Below are 16048 nucleotides of genomic sequence, written 5' to 3' on the forward strand. Positions count from 1 at the left end.
TAAATCCCCCTTCCGTTAACCGTAGTTGTGATTTTCTCTCTCATATTAAATCTATCTCGTCTAGCTTTATGTTGCTCATTTCGAGTCCTCAAATGCTAACGTATTCATCTTACTCACCTTCGAGAGGTCAAAAAAAAAAAATGGTAAATTATAATAAGTCGAAAAAGGATATTTTTTGTACAAAAACTAGAGCTGATCATGCCAGGAGGATGGCATCGGTCGATACAGTCCATAATGTTCTCTCAGGAGGTCCAGATGGACAGAGGATGAGAGTCCCAAATTAAGATGGAGTGATGGCGTTGATGTCCGGAATGTAGAACTAGGGTACTAGTTCTTGATCGGGATTGTGCAGAAGTTCAAATGAGACATTAACACGTATCTATCTCTACAAGATAACGTGTTTATTTTAAAATGTTCTACTGCTTCAAGTTGTTGCGTAGTATTTTCACTGGGCTGCACCACACAAAACAAGCACAAATCTTGTGATAATTTGAACAGCGTTTTTGAACAGAAAAAATATACCATTATTCCTCATGAATGGTATAATTGGCTAAATATTTACAATTTTCCATGGAAAAGCAACCAAAAATCGATGTTTGCGATTTTTATTCTCTCCATTTGTGTTGCTCTCAACTGTCAAACGTGGCTGTCAACACAGTGATTGGGCACTATGGGCCAACCTTTCCTGTCACACACACACTTGGCCAAATAATGTCAAAATCTAGTGATTCTTTGGAAAAAGGAAAAGAAAAGTGATTTCTACTCCATTGTGTAGATTTTCACGCAAACTAGCTTTTGTTTTCGAAGGGAAAAAAGGAAACGATTGCACTCGTACGTACGATCATTGTAATTAGTGTTTTTGTTTTATTTTAATAGCTCTCCATACACACGCACACAGTTGCTGCGGCTATTTGGTACGTGAATCGAAACGCGATAAACTACTCTGGGAAGAAAACACAGCCAGAGTTAGGAACCAACTTCATTCGTGGTGCATTGGAACTCCCTCCGAAAAGAGAAGGATTACATCGGAACTGGAACAGTCCAATTTGGATCCGATCGGACATCGGAAGGCAGGCAATCCTTGGCGGGCATTACGTAAGGAACGATCTCCGGTTAAATACCTAGTCCAAGGGTAGGAAGCAGCAGTACAAGCCGTATGTGAAAGCTCGCCCAGCAGACCGGAAAACACCCACAAGGGAAGATTGGACAACGACGACACACTCAGACACACATACCGAAGCACCATGGATAACGATGGACTGTCGAACGAACAGACGGAGAAGGTCCTACAGTTTCAGGACATAACCGGGCTGGATGATATGAACGTCTGCCGCGACATACTGATCCGCCACCAGTGGGACCTGGAGGTGGCATTCCAGGAACATTTAAACATACGCGAAGGCCGCCCATCCGCATACGCGACCGAATCACGAGCGCCCGCTGTCATAAACGATCGGTTTCTGCAGCACGTCTTCTCCAGCGCACGGATAAGCCCGGCCCGGGAACCGAGCGGTTTCGGTGGCATTATACGGTACATGTTTAACTACATGGTTAACTTCTGGTACAGTGCGTTTTCCTCCGTACTGTCCACGATACTGGGACTGTTCCGGGACCAGGAAAGCATTCCGGCCGATCCGCTTGGCGATGTGCTGAAGTTTATCCAGACGTACAACGAAAAGTATCCGGAACATCCGGTCTTCTACCAGGGCACATACTCGCAGGCACTGAATGATGCGAAAAACGAGCTACGGTTCCTGCTAGTTTATCTGCATTCCGAGTCGACGTCCGAGGCGGTCGCATTCTGTCGCGGTGCCATGTCGAACGCGCAAGTGATCGAGTACGTCAATCGGCGGATGTTGTTCTGGGCGTGTGATATGGCGTCGCACGAGGGTAAGCGGGTCGCGACTGCAATCAGTGTCCGCACCCATCCGACGTTGATCATTATAGGGATGCGAGCGAACAAGATGATCATTATGGGCCGGTTAGAAGGTGACTGCACGTCGGAGGAGCTTATCCGCCGGATGGACACGGTGGTGAATGATAATGAGGTGTGGCTAAACCAGGCCCGTCAGGATCGGTTGGAACGGGACCTTACACAGACGCTCCGCCAGCAGCAGGACGAAGCGTACCAGCGATCGTTGCAGGCGGACCAGGAAAAGCAGCGCCGGAAGCAACAGGAGCGGGAGGAAGCGATGCGAGTTCAGGCAGCGATCGAGGCGGAACAGTTGGCCGAACAGCAGCGCAAGGAGGACATCGAACGGTTAAAGCTCGATCTGGCGGAACAAGTGCCTTCGGAGCCGGAAGTGGGTGCGCCCGACACGATCAGCATAGTTTTTAAACTGCCCAGCGGATTGCGATTAGAGAGACGATTTCGTAATACCGATACAATGAGAGTAAGGCGTGCGCGCTTGTGTGGCAGTTTTCCGGTAATGTAACTCATTTCCTTCCCTCCCTTTTCCATTGCAGGATATTTACAACTTTATTTTCTGTCATCCGGATGCGCCCGATTCGTTCGAAGTAACGACCAACTTCCCGAAGCGCGTGCTCGACTGTTCCGGTGACGAGCCCGGCCAAACGCTTGTACTGTCCGGGCTGAAAAATCGCGAAGTACTGTTCGTGGCCGATCTGGAGGCGTAGTCGTAGGACCGCTAATGTACGATGATTCTATGGGTATGTGTGTGTGTTCTCGATTTTTTCACGCGCATCGGACTCCACACTACAAACCGCGTGTGTCCCACGGTTGCGCGCTTAGTTTAGGATACAGAGTTTCCAAACTTCACACAAAACAAAAATGCGCAACAAACTGTATGTGCAAAAGCGATTATTAAATCAGAAGAAAGGGAAACGAAAAGGTTTATCTATTGTTTCTCTTTCATCTCTTAAGTGGTTGAGTTTCGATTGGGGGGAGGAAAACAAAAAACGGAGCCCATTCGAACGCGGCCACATACCAAAATGGTAGTAACTTGTGAATACTTATCTGTTGCTTGCATGAAATCTTAAAACAAACTGTAAATTTCAGTTCAAAATACAGAACAATAGTGTCTATATCGAAAAGGGCTGATTGATGATTTGATTCCTTAGCCGTCCTGGACGGCCTCTAATCTATCACACTCTGTGACGCGACCGGCAAGAGGAAAATAAAATCGTTTTATTACCTTTTTTAAGCGTAAAACTAGTACGGAAAGCTTTTGGTGGCTTTGCAGTGACTGCCAGCCAATAAAATAAGACCGTCAGCTATTGCACATCATAAGACCATTCATCAATTTTAAAATTCTAACAAAACATTCTTTGTAGTTTCAGGTATCTTTTCTTAACATTTTTAATGTTTTTGGTTATTTATTATTACACAAATATTTGTAAAACTTTGAAAAAAAAACAAAGATTCAATAGATAGTTCAGTGGCTGATGAGTATTCTGACAAATTTTGGTTAAGTTGTACCCAGCAGGAGTATCCAAATCAGCTGTTTGAAAAGCAGACCTAAAAGTGGACTTATATTATTGGCGGTTACTGTATGTTCTTTATTCACAATATAAATGGCTCTAAAATTAAATACACACAAATACTTATCGCTGTACGGAAGCCATATTATAGAGAGTGAGTATGGTTATGGCGATATTACGTAAAAAATGTTAAAATTACCTACTTTAACCATCAATACTTGATTCCGGGTCTCATACATGTGTCCCCGGTGCCTGTAACTTAGACCGACACTGTGATTCGTTTGTTTTATCTAACTAAAACACTGGCAGTTTTAGCTGTGCTTCTCCCATTAGTAGCCGCACTCAATCTTCAGTCTTAAATGCATATCGCGTTCTTCCACCGTAATGTCCGGAAGTTGCTTCCTTCATATCAACACGTCATTCGTGCTGTTAATGTTAATTGGAGGTAGATAGATGGAACGGATCTGTGCCCTCAGTCGCGCAATGTCCACATCCTCACGCTCAAACTCCCGTATGATCTGCTCGAACTGTACCAATCCTTCGCGGTTCCCGGGAAATCCGTAATCCTTGATCACCTCGATCTGTACCTGCATCACCAGCGGGAACACGTTCTGCATCATCTTAATCATCTCTTTGCCCGAGTTGGCTTTCGCTTCGGCAAGCTTTTTGGAGTTTTCCGGCTGATTCACCGTCTTGAGGATGTCCACCAGGATCGTTTTACCCGTTTCGGCGTTAAAGTTCGATAGGTAGGACATGGCGATGAGTCCGTGTTTTGGAGAGCGTGGGTAGTAGTAGTAAAAGTAGGGTGTTGGTGATTTAGTAGAAGTTTGGTTTGGTTTTGTTGTGTTTCCCAGACTGCAGTAGCGCATTAGAGCGCAACAGCAACAACAACAATGTTGCTTTGTTTGGGATTTGGCAGCTATTGACAGCAGCTGTCAGTGGAGCAAATACGGCCAGTGTGGCCAGAATCATTGCAATTGTACAAATCTGGATTTTTAATTTGAGGGTGAATTATCACAAGGATCTCTCGGATTCCATAATATTCTTTTCACCTAGAGGCCCTTGAAACAAACAATGGACTATGTCAGCTACGGATAGGCATCTCATCTCTCAAAAGCTTTTAAAGATCTTGCCATATGGTGTTGGGGCGCAATTCATTTCAAATTTTTTATGTCGGCTCATACGGAGTTAGTTGCTCCGCATTCACAGGTAACTCGTTCTGGGGAAGTACATCCGAGGTATGGATACCGGGGCTTCTCTTAATTGCAAGGAACACGCTCAGAAATATCTTCGGCCTCGCATCTGTACAACGTATTCATTTTTCGGCAGCAACTCCAAGCTAATTCTTCTTCTTTTGACAGGCTCCGTAATGCATTTGCAGATTATTCATATTAGCGATGAGATATTCGATTCTTTTAGAAAAATTACACACACTATTTCGCTCTCTCAAAAAAGTTGACTCTCGAATAATCGTCGTAGGCGAAAATTGGAGATGAAGAAGTCCAATTTTCGCCTACGTTGCCAGTCGCTTCAGTCTGGCAACACTGCCCACCGCACTTGTCAGCTGATTACAAAACATTGCGAATCGGTTGACTGCGGATCGATTGCGCAAAGATGCAACCCGACCAGTTACCGTTTATCGTGAGCAGTTTTCATAGGCTTTTTATTTAAAATAAAGTCTAGTTAAAAGTTTCGCCCAAAATCGGCAACAATGATGCTGTCAACGGTGACGACAAGGGCAGCCGCAAGGATGGGCGTAAAGCTGTTCACACGACCGGTCGTCTCTCCGATTCGTCTCACAGACTCATTCCAAGTGCACTACAGTGGAAATGCTGGTTCAGCGGTCGCACAGAACACATTCCCGGCGACGGTACGCGGCACACAGGAGAAATGGATAAAACGGTTCGAATCGGAAGCAATCCCCGAACCGGAAACGTCCATCGTTAACATCATCGCGCACGTGCTCGAACTGTCCGGTCCGTCGGAGGTTGGAAATCATCAAAATTCATCACTGAACGATGCTCAGATGGCAAAAATAGAAGAACTGTGCGAATGCCGGCTGGCACGCATGCCAATACAGTACATCATTCGTGAGTGGGATTTTCGCGATTTAACGCTAAAAATGATTCCGCCCGTGTTTATACCGCGACCGGAAACGGAAGAACTGGTCGAGCTGATATTGCAGCAGATGGAGAATCAGGAGGAAACACTGTTCCTCGAGATCGGCTGTGGGACGGGTGCGATAAGTCTTTCGCTGTTGAAACATGCGCCGAAGGTGGGTCACTTTTATCGCTGAATTATCTTCTACCAGAACTAAATTAGCCTCATCTTTGTACACAGGCCTCTGCGATAGCGATCGATCAAAGTCGAATTGCCTGTGAGCTAACGCGCGAAAATGCCGAATCGGTCGGTTTGATGGATCGGTTGCGAATATTCAAGCACAAACTGGTGGACGATTTGCCACAGGAACTGCACACGCAAATGTTCGACATGATCGTCAGCAATCCTCCATACGTTCCCTCGATTCTTATCCCTACGCTCGATCCGGAGGTTAAAATCTACGAAGATCTACGCGCACTGGACGGTGGCAATGATGGTTTAACTGTGATAAAAGCCATTCTACGGATAGCCGGCAAACATCTGAACAAAGATGGCGTCCTGTGGCTCGAGGTGGATAGCTCACATCCGCCAGTGATTGAGGAGTTTCTGACAAAGCACGGCGATCTGATGGGACTACGATTCGTCGCATCGTACAAGGATCTGTTTCAAAAGGAACGATTCGTTGAGATAGTTAAGTTGTAAGATGACCGTATTTGAGAAATTTTTCACGTTTAGCAATTACTAAGATAGCAGGACAGTGAGGAAAGATTGAAGTAATGTTATTGCCTATCCTAATATCTGGTTCTGCTCTCAAGCAGTCAAACCACTCCGCTTTCCATTATTTATTCTATACACACAGACGCTCTCACTCTACAGTAATCGACCCTTGCAACCCCGTTCACCACAGACACAGGTTAATACCTTTCCATTGACAGAACCCACATCGTAGTTATAGTTCCACGTTAGTTCCGTGCCCGCTTTAATGTTACAGTAGGCAAAGAACGCGACCCAAGGAAACCGTACATCGTGCGTATCGACAAACACGCTCTGGACGAACAGATTGGGAACACAGGAATGCTTTAATGGCGACGGGGGGAATAGAAAAATAGACGTTAACACATTGTTGTGGGTTAAGGGCGGAAGAGTCAAGTACGAGAAAGTATTCGTCTAGTTGCATATTCTAACCTAAATGCAGAGTTTGAGGTATAATAGGCGTACAAGAATAAATCTAATAATACAGGTTTGATCGTCGATACATGAATACAGTTTTTTTTGTTGAAAATTTATATCTTTGACTTTAATACTGCGCTTACTTCATCTTTGTCCTGAATTCATCTTCGTGGAATTATCAGACATATCAGACATAGTTTGCTGCTGAGGTTAATATCCGATGTAACTATGGTACCAAGCTAGCAGAACTCTGCTACCAGTTCGAGATCGGCGACGTCGTCTACTGATACACCGCTTTCGTGTCTGATTTTAGGATAATCAAACCTTCCTACAAATATATACATTTGCTTCATTACATTGATCCCCAACTCTCAATTCGAAAAACCTCGAGATCCCAGACAGCTTCCGGGGTGTAAATCTTTAGAGGAGTGTTCGGGACAGGATCGTATTCAAAACTGTGATATTAGGGAAGTTCTCCTATTCGCAAGGCCTCCTTTGATCATACCTTTCTAAGTATAACTGCTTGCGAGCTCTATTTTCCGCGATCTGTGTTTTGAGGCATCAACTATCCACCCCGTTTTTCGCGTTAGCTTCCCTATTACACCCCAAAATGATCCATTTTAGGTACAATATGCAGATAAAGGAATACTTTTTCGAGACCACCGTAGCCAAAAACTTAATAAATGTAAAATAAAATTACTTACGTTAAAATATCGGCCCAGATTGCCCGATTTCTTCGCATCCATCACGTAGATATGTTCGTTTTCTCCGAAAAATTTCCGCAGGGTCGATTCCTGATCAGTATTTAACAATGCTCCTTTGGAATTCATCTCGAGATTTGGTATCAGATTAACACACTCTTGTTCTGTGTAGGATGCAGCCCAAAACAATAAAGAAAATCGAATGAAATGATAGAAAACGAAATCACATCGTTAGTCTTACCATCGTTCACACCATTGTTGGACCCTTTTCCAATAACCGATGATGCGGTGGGACGTTCCGTAGTGCTAGCTTTCCGCGACTGTGCCCGCGTCTTTACCACCATCGTGCTAGGTTTCGTTTTCGATGTGTACTCCTCATCCGAATCCTGTGTCGATGTAAATCGTTCACCCCTTGCTTCCTCCTCCGACTCCTCCGAATCGTCCGGATTGTCCGTTTGCATCGAATCTTCGTTATCCGAACGGTAAGCTTCTGCTTCATAATCCGCTTTATGATTTTCCGCATTTTCGATATAATCCAGATCGGCAAAATATTCATCACCCGTCTTGTTCTCGCTCATTTCACAGATTCTGTTGCTCGTATCCTCCGTTAGTAGATGGCCAGCGTAGATGCAGATAAAGCTACCCTTGGGCACATCGTTCAGACACCGGATCCCCCAACCTTTGTTGTGTGTGTTGAATACTTGCAGTTTTGTTTGGAGTGAATTCTGCACCACACGGTTAAGACATTGATCCTTCCGACATTTGCACTGGACGTTACATTCGTAGATCCCGGTAAGTACCGGATCAAGCAGACGCTTGTACACGTACCCAACGGTGTTCGGATCCACGTACGGGTTGGTGAACCGTGCTCCCGTTAACGTTAGCTGCCAACACTGACACTTACTCTTGTCCGCACAATCATCCTCACAGTCACATCCGCAAAGGAATTCTTTATCCAGATTCAGGTTCACACCCTCTGTCGGGATACGCTCGGTCGAGTATTCACAAGGTGGCGGTTGTGTGTCGTCGTAATTGTTCACACAATGCACCGGCGTCGGTTCCGCACCGAACGAAAGATCTTCACACTCGAACTGCACATTCTCGGCCAAGAAAGTGGCGAGCGCCCGTATATCCGGCTCGAAATCAAAGCACTCCACGTTCAGAGAGCACCTCGTTAGCCTTAGATACCGATGCAGCTCGGCCATGTTGCGAATGCGGCGACCGCACGGTGCCCGGTACATGACGACGGTAGTCTTCTTCGGTCCCCGGTAATGGTAAAACTCACGCTCCCAGCCGGTGACTAGTGGACGGGCCAGCAGATTGTATGTGTGCAAGGGCATCGGGATCTTGTACATACAGTGCGGATTACAATCGTGCAGCACAAACTTCTGTGGCGAACGATAGTTTTTCGTCGTGTAGTTGACCGTCTTCCCGGTGGAATGGTTTTTGTCGAAATCGATATAGATGGTGCTCTGGTTTAGGGAAATTGCTCTCGTGACGTTATTGTTGCTGACGGTGGAGGTACCATTACTGTTGGTGCTCTTGTTACTGTTGGTACCAAGACGATGCACCGTGCTCTTCTTAGCAGTGGCACGATTGAGCGTATCTTGGACGTCCTGTTTCGTGTAGGACTCTGCCGGAGATTCGGCTATTTTATTCTCCTTCGCCGACAATTCTTCCTCATCATCATCAATTGTTATATACTCAATGGAAGGTTCATTTCGCCGCTGGAATTTGGAGAACTTATTCGTTGGCGTTTCCCGCGAGTACAGTGGAGCGAGTCGTTTCGAACCTCGATAGATCCATTCGTATCGGTCCAGCTCCTGGAAGTACAGCTTGAACAGACTGCTGTCCGTTTCCATCACCTTGCCCTGGTACCATTTTTGTTTAATTTCCACCATCAAACGTTGACCTCGGTGGGCCTGTACCATCTGTCGCATCGAACCGCACGTTTGCATGTAGGTACGGATGAATTCTTTCGAGTTCGGGTGCACATCGTCCCACACGTGCGTGGACTCTTCACAGACGACCCTTACGTCCGTTAGCGGTGCGTACAGTGTGTGGCCCGAGTCGAAGATGATGAGATATCGGTGGCGATTGTACTTGCTGATCGATTCTAACACGATACCGGCGTAGAACGCACGACACGTCGCTTCACCCGTGTTGGAGCTCACTTTAGCAATTACACGTGTGCCTAGCTTTAGCTTCACCTTCGGTATCCACGTGTAGGCGAGATGTTTCGCCGACAGAACGTTCTGTTTGTTGTTGCCGGTAAGGAACCGCACCGTGTACTGCCAAACGAAAGGAAAACAACATTAGAGGATTTTACAGGGTTTTCGAGGATATCAATCAACAGTTCCACAGGATTGTAGAATCACACATTTTCCATCCTAGTATCCATAGCTCAGGCAATTGTTCAGGTTGCCTAGGTATTTCACAGCAACAGTTGCTAGGACCAAAAACGCGTGAGTCAACATTTCGAACAATGTCGAACAAACTAACGACGACAACTTAATCGCCTACAGAAACGCATAGGAAAAGACAGATAGAATATCTTTTTCGGCAATTCCCCCCCATTTCGGCATTTCGGCAGTACTACGTACCAGCTGATTGTCGGTGATCTCCGTTACCTTACACTTAACCCAACTGCCCAAAACCGTCGACTGTACGCCGTAGTACGTTTCGTTCACTTTAACCGGTTGGCGGACAAGTGTTTCGTTGAGGTTCAGCATGCTCAGTATACGATCGTAAGCGATACATCCACTCGTCATATCGTCCTCTATGATAAGCTCCGGCCTATCGATTTTGGTTGTCCGGACGCTGTAGATATTTTCGTGTACACCTTGCAGCGTTCCCTTCAAATATCTCAATTGCGATTCAACGTGTTCCGATGCGGCTGTGAAGATTAGTGAAGAATTTGACAAAGCATTAATTTTTAATATCGTATTAAAATACTACTGCCATCTTACCTTCATTACGCTGCATCTCGCGAACCATGTCCATCTGGAAAATTGTTATTTGCTTTTCACCTTTCTCTTTCCACAGTGCCTCGATTACATCGTTCATACACTTTTCCACCAAGGAGATTGCATCTTTCGACATCACTGCTTCCAGGGCTGAAACATCAGAAAAACCTGTGTGTTAGGAAAATTTGAAAAAAAATTTTTTTAAATGTTTAATCGTTCCTTACCTTTCGATTCAGATTCATTTGGTTCATCGCTCTCTTCGTCACTGCTATCCAGCACCATATGTATCTCTTCCGAATTGTCTTGCAGCATTTCTCGGTCATACAGAGATTCTTCATTCATAAGCGATGTGCAAAGAGACTGAAAACCACAAGAAAAAAAAAGGTCAATTAATCGCATATCTCGAATTCTTCACGGGATCGCTTTACCTCATAGTGATTCACAGAATATTGAAAGCAATCAAGACATATTAGCTGTGTCTGCTTTTTTGCGGGCATGCTGTACAGACTTTGGGCAAATAAAGGTGCTTCTATCAGTTCTGAGACTTTTTTAGGGCATCCGAGGTTGCTACACTTCTGTACACGTCGTGTGGGGAGTTTTTCATCGGTTTTACTCTCTGTTGGTTCAGTTTCTTCCATTTCCTCGGGGGTTCGCGGCGCGGCTGGCACCGTTTGAGTACAATCTGCAACTGTAAAGGCAATGGGATTAGAAGACAAATCTGAAAACAGGTTACATATTTCGCAGGATACCTTGTGTTTCGGTTTCTCTTGGAGTTTCCGCCATTTCGACGTCCTCACTTTCGTTCGTGGCTGTTTGAAGCTCTGCCACGCTCGTCTCAGACGGCGGTTCTGTAGCTGAAAATACGTTTTCGGAAGATTTTTGCTCGCTAGTCCGAGAAACTTCCTTTTCCTCGTCGTCTATCAATATAACATCGTCCACCACATCCTTCTTCGCAATGCTTGGACTTTTTACAAGCGTAGAATCATTCTCAACGTTGCTCGGTACTGTAATGTTAAGAGAAAAATTAAGTTTTGAATTAGGAGGATAGAATAATTGGCTGGTCGATCGCTCACCGTCTTCTTTTGCAATTTCTTCCATTTCGACGTCCTCATTTTCCTTCATGGCTGTTTGAGGCTCCGAAACGCTAGTCTCAGGCGGCAGTTCTGTAGCTGACAATACGTTTTCGGAAGATTTTTGTTCGCCAGTCTGGGAAATTTCCTTTTCCTCGTCGTCTATCAATATAATATCTGCCACCGTATCGTCCACTACATCATTCTTCACATTGTGTGGACTTTTGGTAGTCGTAGAATCATTCTCAATCTTGTTCGGTACTGCAATGTTTTGATAAATCTTAGCATTGAGTGAGGATAGAATAATTAACAAGTTAATCACATACCTTCTTGTTCGGGCTCTTTTTCGGTTACGGAAGAAGTTGATGCTTCCTGCGCTGCAGCAGTATCCATCTCCTCGTCCGATTCGAGGGAAATAATAGCGGCAGAATCTGTATCCATGTTGCTTCTTGGAAGACGCTTGCACAGCCGGTACGGTACGGTTCCGGTACGTGCCCGGCTGTAACTTGAGTTTTTTTTTCCTGCGGGAGCAACTGATTGAAAACGTATGACACTATGCGTTCGGCTTTTGATTAGAATAGTTCTTAAACACCAAAATGCAATTTTTACTACGAATATTTTGCTTATTTTCCAAGCCTGCTAGATTGTTTTTTTACCAGCACTTTGGTATTAACATTGACAATTCGGTTTGACAGTTGGGCGGTGCATGAGCTTTTATCGACGGTCGACATTCGAGTTCAAATTTCAGTCCGTTCAGGACCGTTTATGTATTTATTTCTTTTTAATGAAGCCGAAACTTAAAAGAAAAACTAAAACAAAAGATAAGATATCAAAAATTACCCGAAATCCAAAATGGCTCACATTGCTGAAGAAAACCGATACACATTTATTCTACATCTCGTAAAACCGCTAAGTTGGTGAATTGGTATGCGACCACAGCTTCATGTTTACATTATTTACACGAACGGAAAACGCGCATATTTTTTCAAACACATCGCATAGCAAGTGCGCATGGCAACGGTTATGGATTTTTCTACGTCAAAAACAGACTCAATTCCCCCTCAATTCGTGTGGTTCCTTGCACAAATTGCACAAAAAGCCAACTTTTCAAAGCTACTGTCTTCCGGAAAATAGCACACAGTTCCCCGTTTCTTGCCGGGGATGTTTTCCGTTTCGCAGGTATCTAGATAGAAAAACTTCACCTTTTTCGTTTTAATGCACCCGTACGTTTGTTCCAAAAATCAACCTTCCTCGAACAAAGTTGCCCACCCAGAAGCTTGCTGCCTGTTAATGGTTTCAGTAAAACATTAACATTAGCCAGCATTTGCCAACGACGAGCTAGGGGGGCTAGTTATGAAACTGTACGGTTATTTGTTGAAGCAAGAAATTTTTCAAATCATTTACGTCCAGGATGTGTAAGTAAGAATCGCTAATTGTCAACCATTTGGCGGAAGCCGGTAATAAACTTTTGATTCGGTTCGGTTTTTGTGGTCAGCTTTTCGCAGTATGAAGAATTTTTGGCAGCCGTTACGAGGGCGTTCGATCCGAAGGTACTGTTCCTTACCGTCATACCGGTCGTAGCCGGTCTCAGTACGCGATTGTACTCGAAATTGTTGCTCAGTGTACTGCTGACGGAGTATGCCAACACAATCGTCAAGTGGTAAGCTGCCTCGAGGGGTGCTCGCCTCACCACAGAGCACCGTCCTCTCGAAGTTGGGAGAGATGATGAAGAAATATTTTCATCTGCTTGCAGGATACTCGCCGAGGATCGCCCATTCTGGTGGTTAAACGAAACGAAGGAGTTCTCCTCACTGAACCGTCCAAAAATTTATCAAAATGAGCTAACCTGTGAGCCAAGCCCGGGTAATCCGTCCGGTCATCTAATGACCTCCACGACCTATCTGTTTGTGATATTCTCGGTGCTAGAGGAATATTTAGCGTAAGTTAAGGCGCAGAGTTAACTAAAAAGATTAGAAATTACTATTCAAGAATTCTTTGCAGGAAATATGGAAGAACCGCCAGAGTATCACTGCGCATCGTGTACTACAGCACACTGTTCTTCATATCGATCTCACGGATGTACTTTGGATGTCACTTTTTGCATCAGTGCATCTTCGGAATACTGCTCGGGATCGTGATGAGCAAAGTGTGCCTCTCGCATCGTCTGGAAAAGTACATTGCGAAGCAAACGGGCATGCGAAGGGTTGGATTCGTCGTGCTCATATGCTTGGCAATGCTGGCACTGTACTGGATCCAGAAGTTGCTAGGCATTGATCCACAGTGGGCAGTAAAGATGGTGAGTGTCTTAATGTTGTATCTCAATATAAACTATACTAATACTTGTGATCTGTATTCCGAAAATAGGCCTTCAAATGGTGTGAGGATCCATTCTACCTGAAGCCAACAACCACGCTAGTGTTTAGCGCTATTCGCCTTACCGGGTCCCTGCTGGCATTGGCCATAGTAGGACCTATTCAAAGGTGAGGCTTTATCAAGATCCAACTGTACATTTTTCTTTACAAATAATTCTCTCCCACCATTACATTACACCATTATCCTTCGATTTCAGAGCTAAACCGCTCAACATGAAGCTCAGCATTCCGATGGTGGCGGCAATGATGGCGTTCGAATGGATCGCTCTGGACTACACGCCACGTAACTACGGTGTGGTTGTTTACTTTTTATACAGCTTCCTACTCTACTTCCTATTTACGTACGCCTATCTGCGCTGGGTACCTGCTTTAGCAGGGCTAGAGAAGTCTAAATCTAACTAAGCAACTAGCACCAACAAAATAAACTCTCACTAGGGGGACGCTTTCCTACAGTGCTGTACAAGATATAAGTTTTTTGATTCATCACATATCGAAGAAGGGAACTAATAATGCTGGCTAGGCAACACCGACACGCGCACCAAACAGGAAAACAACGAGCATGTCTACCAAATGCCTCGCACAAACAACGCACACGCGCCATACCACAATGACTGCTGAAATTGTTCTCTAACTATACTCTGTACTTTCTAAAGATGCGTAAGATAGAATTATTTTATCAGGCCATTTTCCATTAAAATACTGAAGTAATTGCTTGTTAAATTTTTCTTTTTTTATCTACTTTGAAGAGCAAGAAAAAAATATCACAATGCTTCTTTAATACTTCCATTGCTGGACCAGGGCACAATGAATTGAAAAAGTGGTATGATTAACTGAAAGGTGAAACCGAAAACATGACAAAGCCGAAAAACAACAAAAACCTCAGAAACGATCTTACCTTTCAGTGATAGTTCAAAGCGTTTCAAGAACTTCAAACTTCCGCGTTGTATTCCATGTCTTTCGGCGGCGTATTATATGTGCACCGGGCCACGCACGGAAACCTTGAACATGACATGCTTGCAACAAGTTCCATCCGTGCCAAAAGTTGTTCCCGAGCGCTCCCTTTACATCTCCGACGGGCGGGCTTAGGATACAACTTTTCGTTTCTCTGTGGCCGACGGGGGTACCGATACTTACCGAGTTACCTCATTCGTTAGGCGTGTGTTTGCGAGTTAGAATATGGATCGCCTCTGTGCCAGAACATGACAACTTGCTTCATAGATAGAGCGCGAAGGATCGTGTGGCCCCCTTTTATGAAATTATGTATTACTGGTTCGTACGTCCGTTGGCCTGATCAGGTGCTACCATCTGGCGTTTTTGCGTCCCTCGGTGGAGTACCGGCCACTTCCGACAGTTATGCTACCATAGGTTCAATGGAACGGCGTGCAAAACCAGCTTTGCACGCCTTTCCATGGTAGGCGCATGCGGCGATCGTTGGATCCGAAGAACCGGTCCCCGGAGTGGAAGCTTGTCCGAGTTGAGCTAACCAGAGCTAGGTGAGCACTCAACTGCAATGCACTGACCGCTCACCGTGGAGAGTTACCAGGCAGCCATAAATAAAATCAATGCCAATGTCTTTCCCCTGTTTCGATGCATATCGTGACGTACTCTGCGGTGGTGTTGGACACCGCGTTTTTTTATTTCCTACCTAGTAAAACAAAGAATACTACCTCGCATTAGAGGAGAAACTAGGTTGAAAGTAAGACAACCGGCAACAACTCACCGTGGGCGGGAAGGATTCGAGTGTGACAATTTTTAATTAATTTACATTTTCACTCTAACGCTCTCCCATCTAGGCAGGGCGAGGCCAACAGGAACTCGGAAGAAAGTCATAAATACAGGCGATACAACGCGTTTGCCGAGGTCAGCCTACAATGCAGGACATGTGCATACGGTAGGGTATGGATAATTATACGTTAAGACGATAAATCTAATCAGCAAGGTAGATTTTACCGTTCAATCTGAACTCAAAGAATAAGACTTCTCAGTGGAGCGGCTGCAATTTATTTTTCTCTTCTTCAAACGAACGTTCTTTGGAGTAATATCGGATATTGGCAATGGGCATGTTTTAATGCACCAACACGCCATTAGCGGCATGAGGATTATCTCGATCGACTTTCAACAGCGGTGGCCCCAGTTATCCAGTAGTTATATAGTTTTATATATCAATTATAGATACTGGCAGCGAATTATCTGACAGGCTGTTTATGGTGGCGCAATAAAACTGCTCG

General features: G+C 44.9%; 8 protein-coding genes across 9 annotated transcripts in view; 5 read left to right on the plus strand and 3 right to left on the minus strand.

Annotated features, from left to right (window-relative positions):
* The window catches only part of LOC126564095 (GATOR complex protein MIOS), a 259062-nt gene that overhangs the window by 212838 nt on the left and 30176 nt on the right, over positions 1-16048 (plus strand). The window lies entirely within an intron of this gene.
* Positions 1-16048, minus strand: part of LOC126563828 (nuclear pore complex protein Nup154) — a 505032-nt gene that overhangs the window by 145133 nt on the left and 343851 nt on the right. The window lies entirely within an intron of this gene.
* The window catches only part of LOC126564629 (protein sister of odd and bowel), a 132557-nt gene that overhangs the window by 80066 nt on the left and 36443 nt on the right, over positions 1-16048 (plus strand). The gene's annotated exons all lie outside the window — the stretch shown is intronic.
* On the plus strand, positions 1217-2637 carry LOC126564706 (FAS-associated factor 2). Its single transcript, XM_050221797.1, has 2 exons — positions 1217-2393; positions 2467-2637. Exons 1-2 carry the CDS (start codon positions 1245-1247, stop codon positions 2635-2637), a joined length of 1320 nt encoding a protein of 439 aa, XP_050077754.1. The 5' UTR covers positions 1217-1244.
* Positions 3846-4196, minus strand: LOC126565656 (protein C10). The gene has a single exon (XM_050222854.1). The coding sequence runs from the start codon at positions 4194-4196 to the stop codon at positions 3846-3848; it is 351 nt and encodes a 116-aa protein (XP_050078811.1).
* Positions 5153-6251, plus strand: LOC126564981 (MTRF1L release factor glutamine methyltransferase). The gene is made up of 2 exons (XM_050222114.1): positions 5153-5716; positions 5782-6251. Exons 1-2 carry the CDS (start codon positions 5153-5155, stop codon positions 6241-6243), a joined length of 1026 nt encoding a protein of 341 aa, XP_050078071.1. The 3' UTR covers positions 6244-6251.
* LOC126563933 (histone-lysine N-methyltransferase eggless) lies at positions 6399-11890 on the minus strand. Its single transcript, XM_050220792.1, has 9 exons — positions 11775-11890; positions 11445-11709; positions 10807-11068; positions 10603-10738; positions 10382-10528; positions 10016-10308; positions 7654-9703; positions 7416-7576; positions 6399-6618 (listed from the first exon to the last, which is right to left on the minus strand). Exons 1-9 carry the CDS (start codon positions 11887-11889, stop codon positions 6412-6414), a joined length of 3636 nt encoding a protein of 1211 aa, XP_050076749.1. The 5' UTR covers position 11890; the 3' UTR covers positions 6399-6411.
* Positions 12801-14222, plus strand: LOC126566009 (glucose-6-phosphatase 3). The gene is made up of 6 exons (XM_050223210.1): positions 12801-12863; positions 12944-13108; positions 13202-13387; positions 13450-13744; positions 13813-13928; positions 14018-14222. The coding sequence occupies exons 1-6, from the start codon at positions 12802-12804 to the stop codon at positions 14220-14222; spliced, it is 1029 nt and encodes a 342-aa protein (XP_050079167.1). The 5' UTR covers position 12801.

Source organism: Anopheles maculipalpis, chromosome 3RL, assembly GCF_943734695.1.
Source record: "Anopheles maculipalpis chromosome 3RL, idAnoMacuDA_375_x, whole genome shotgun sequence".
NCBI lineage: Eukaryota > Metazoa > Arthropoda > Insecta > Diptera > Culicidae > Anopheles > Anopheles maculipalpis.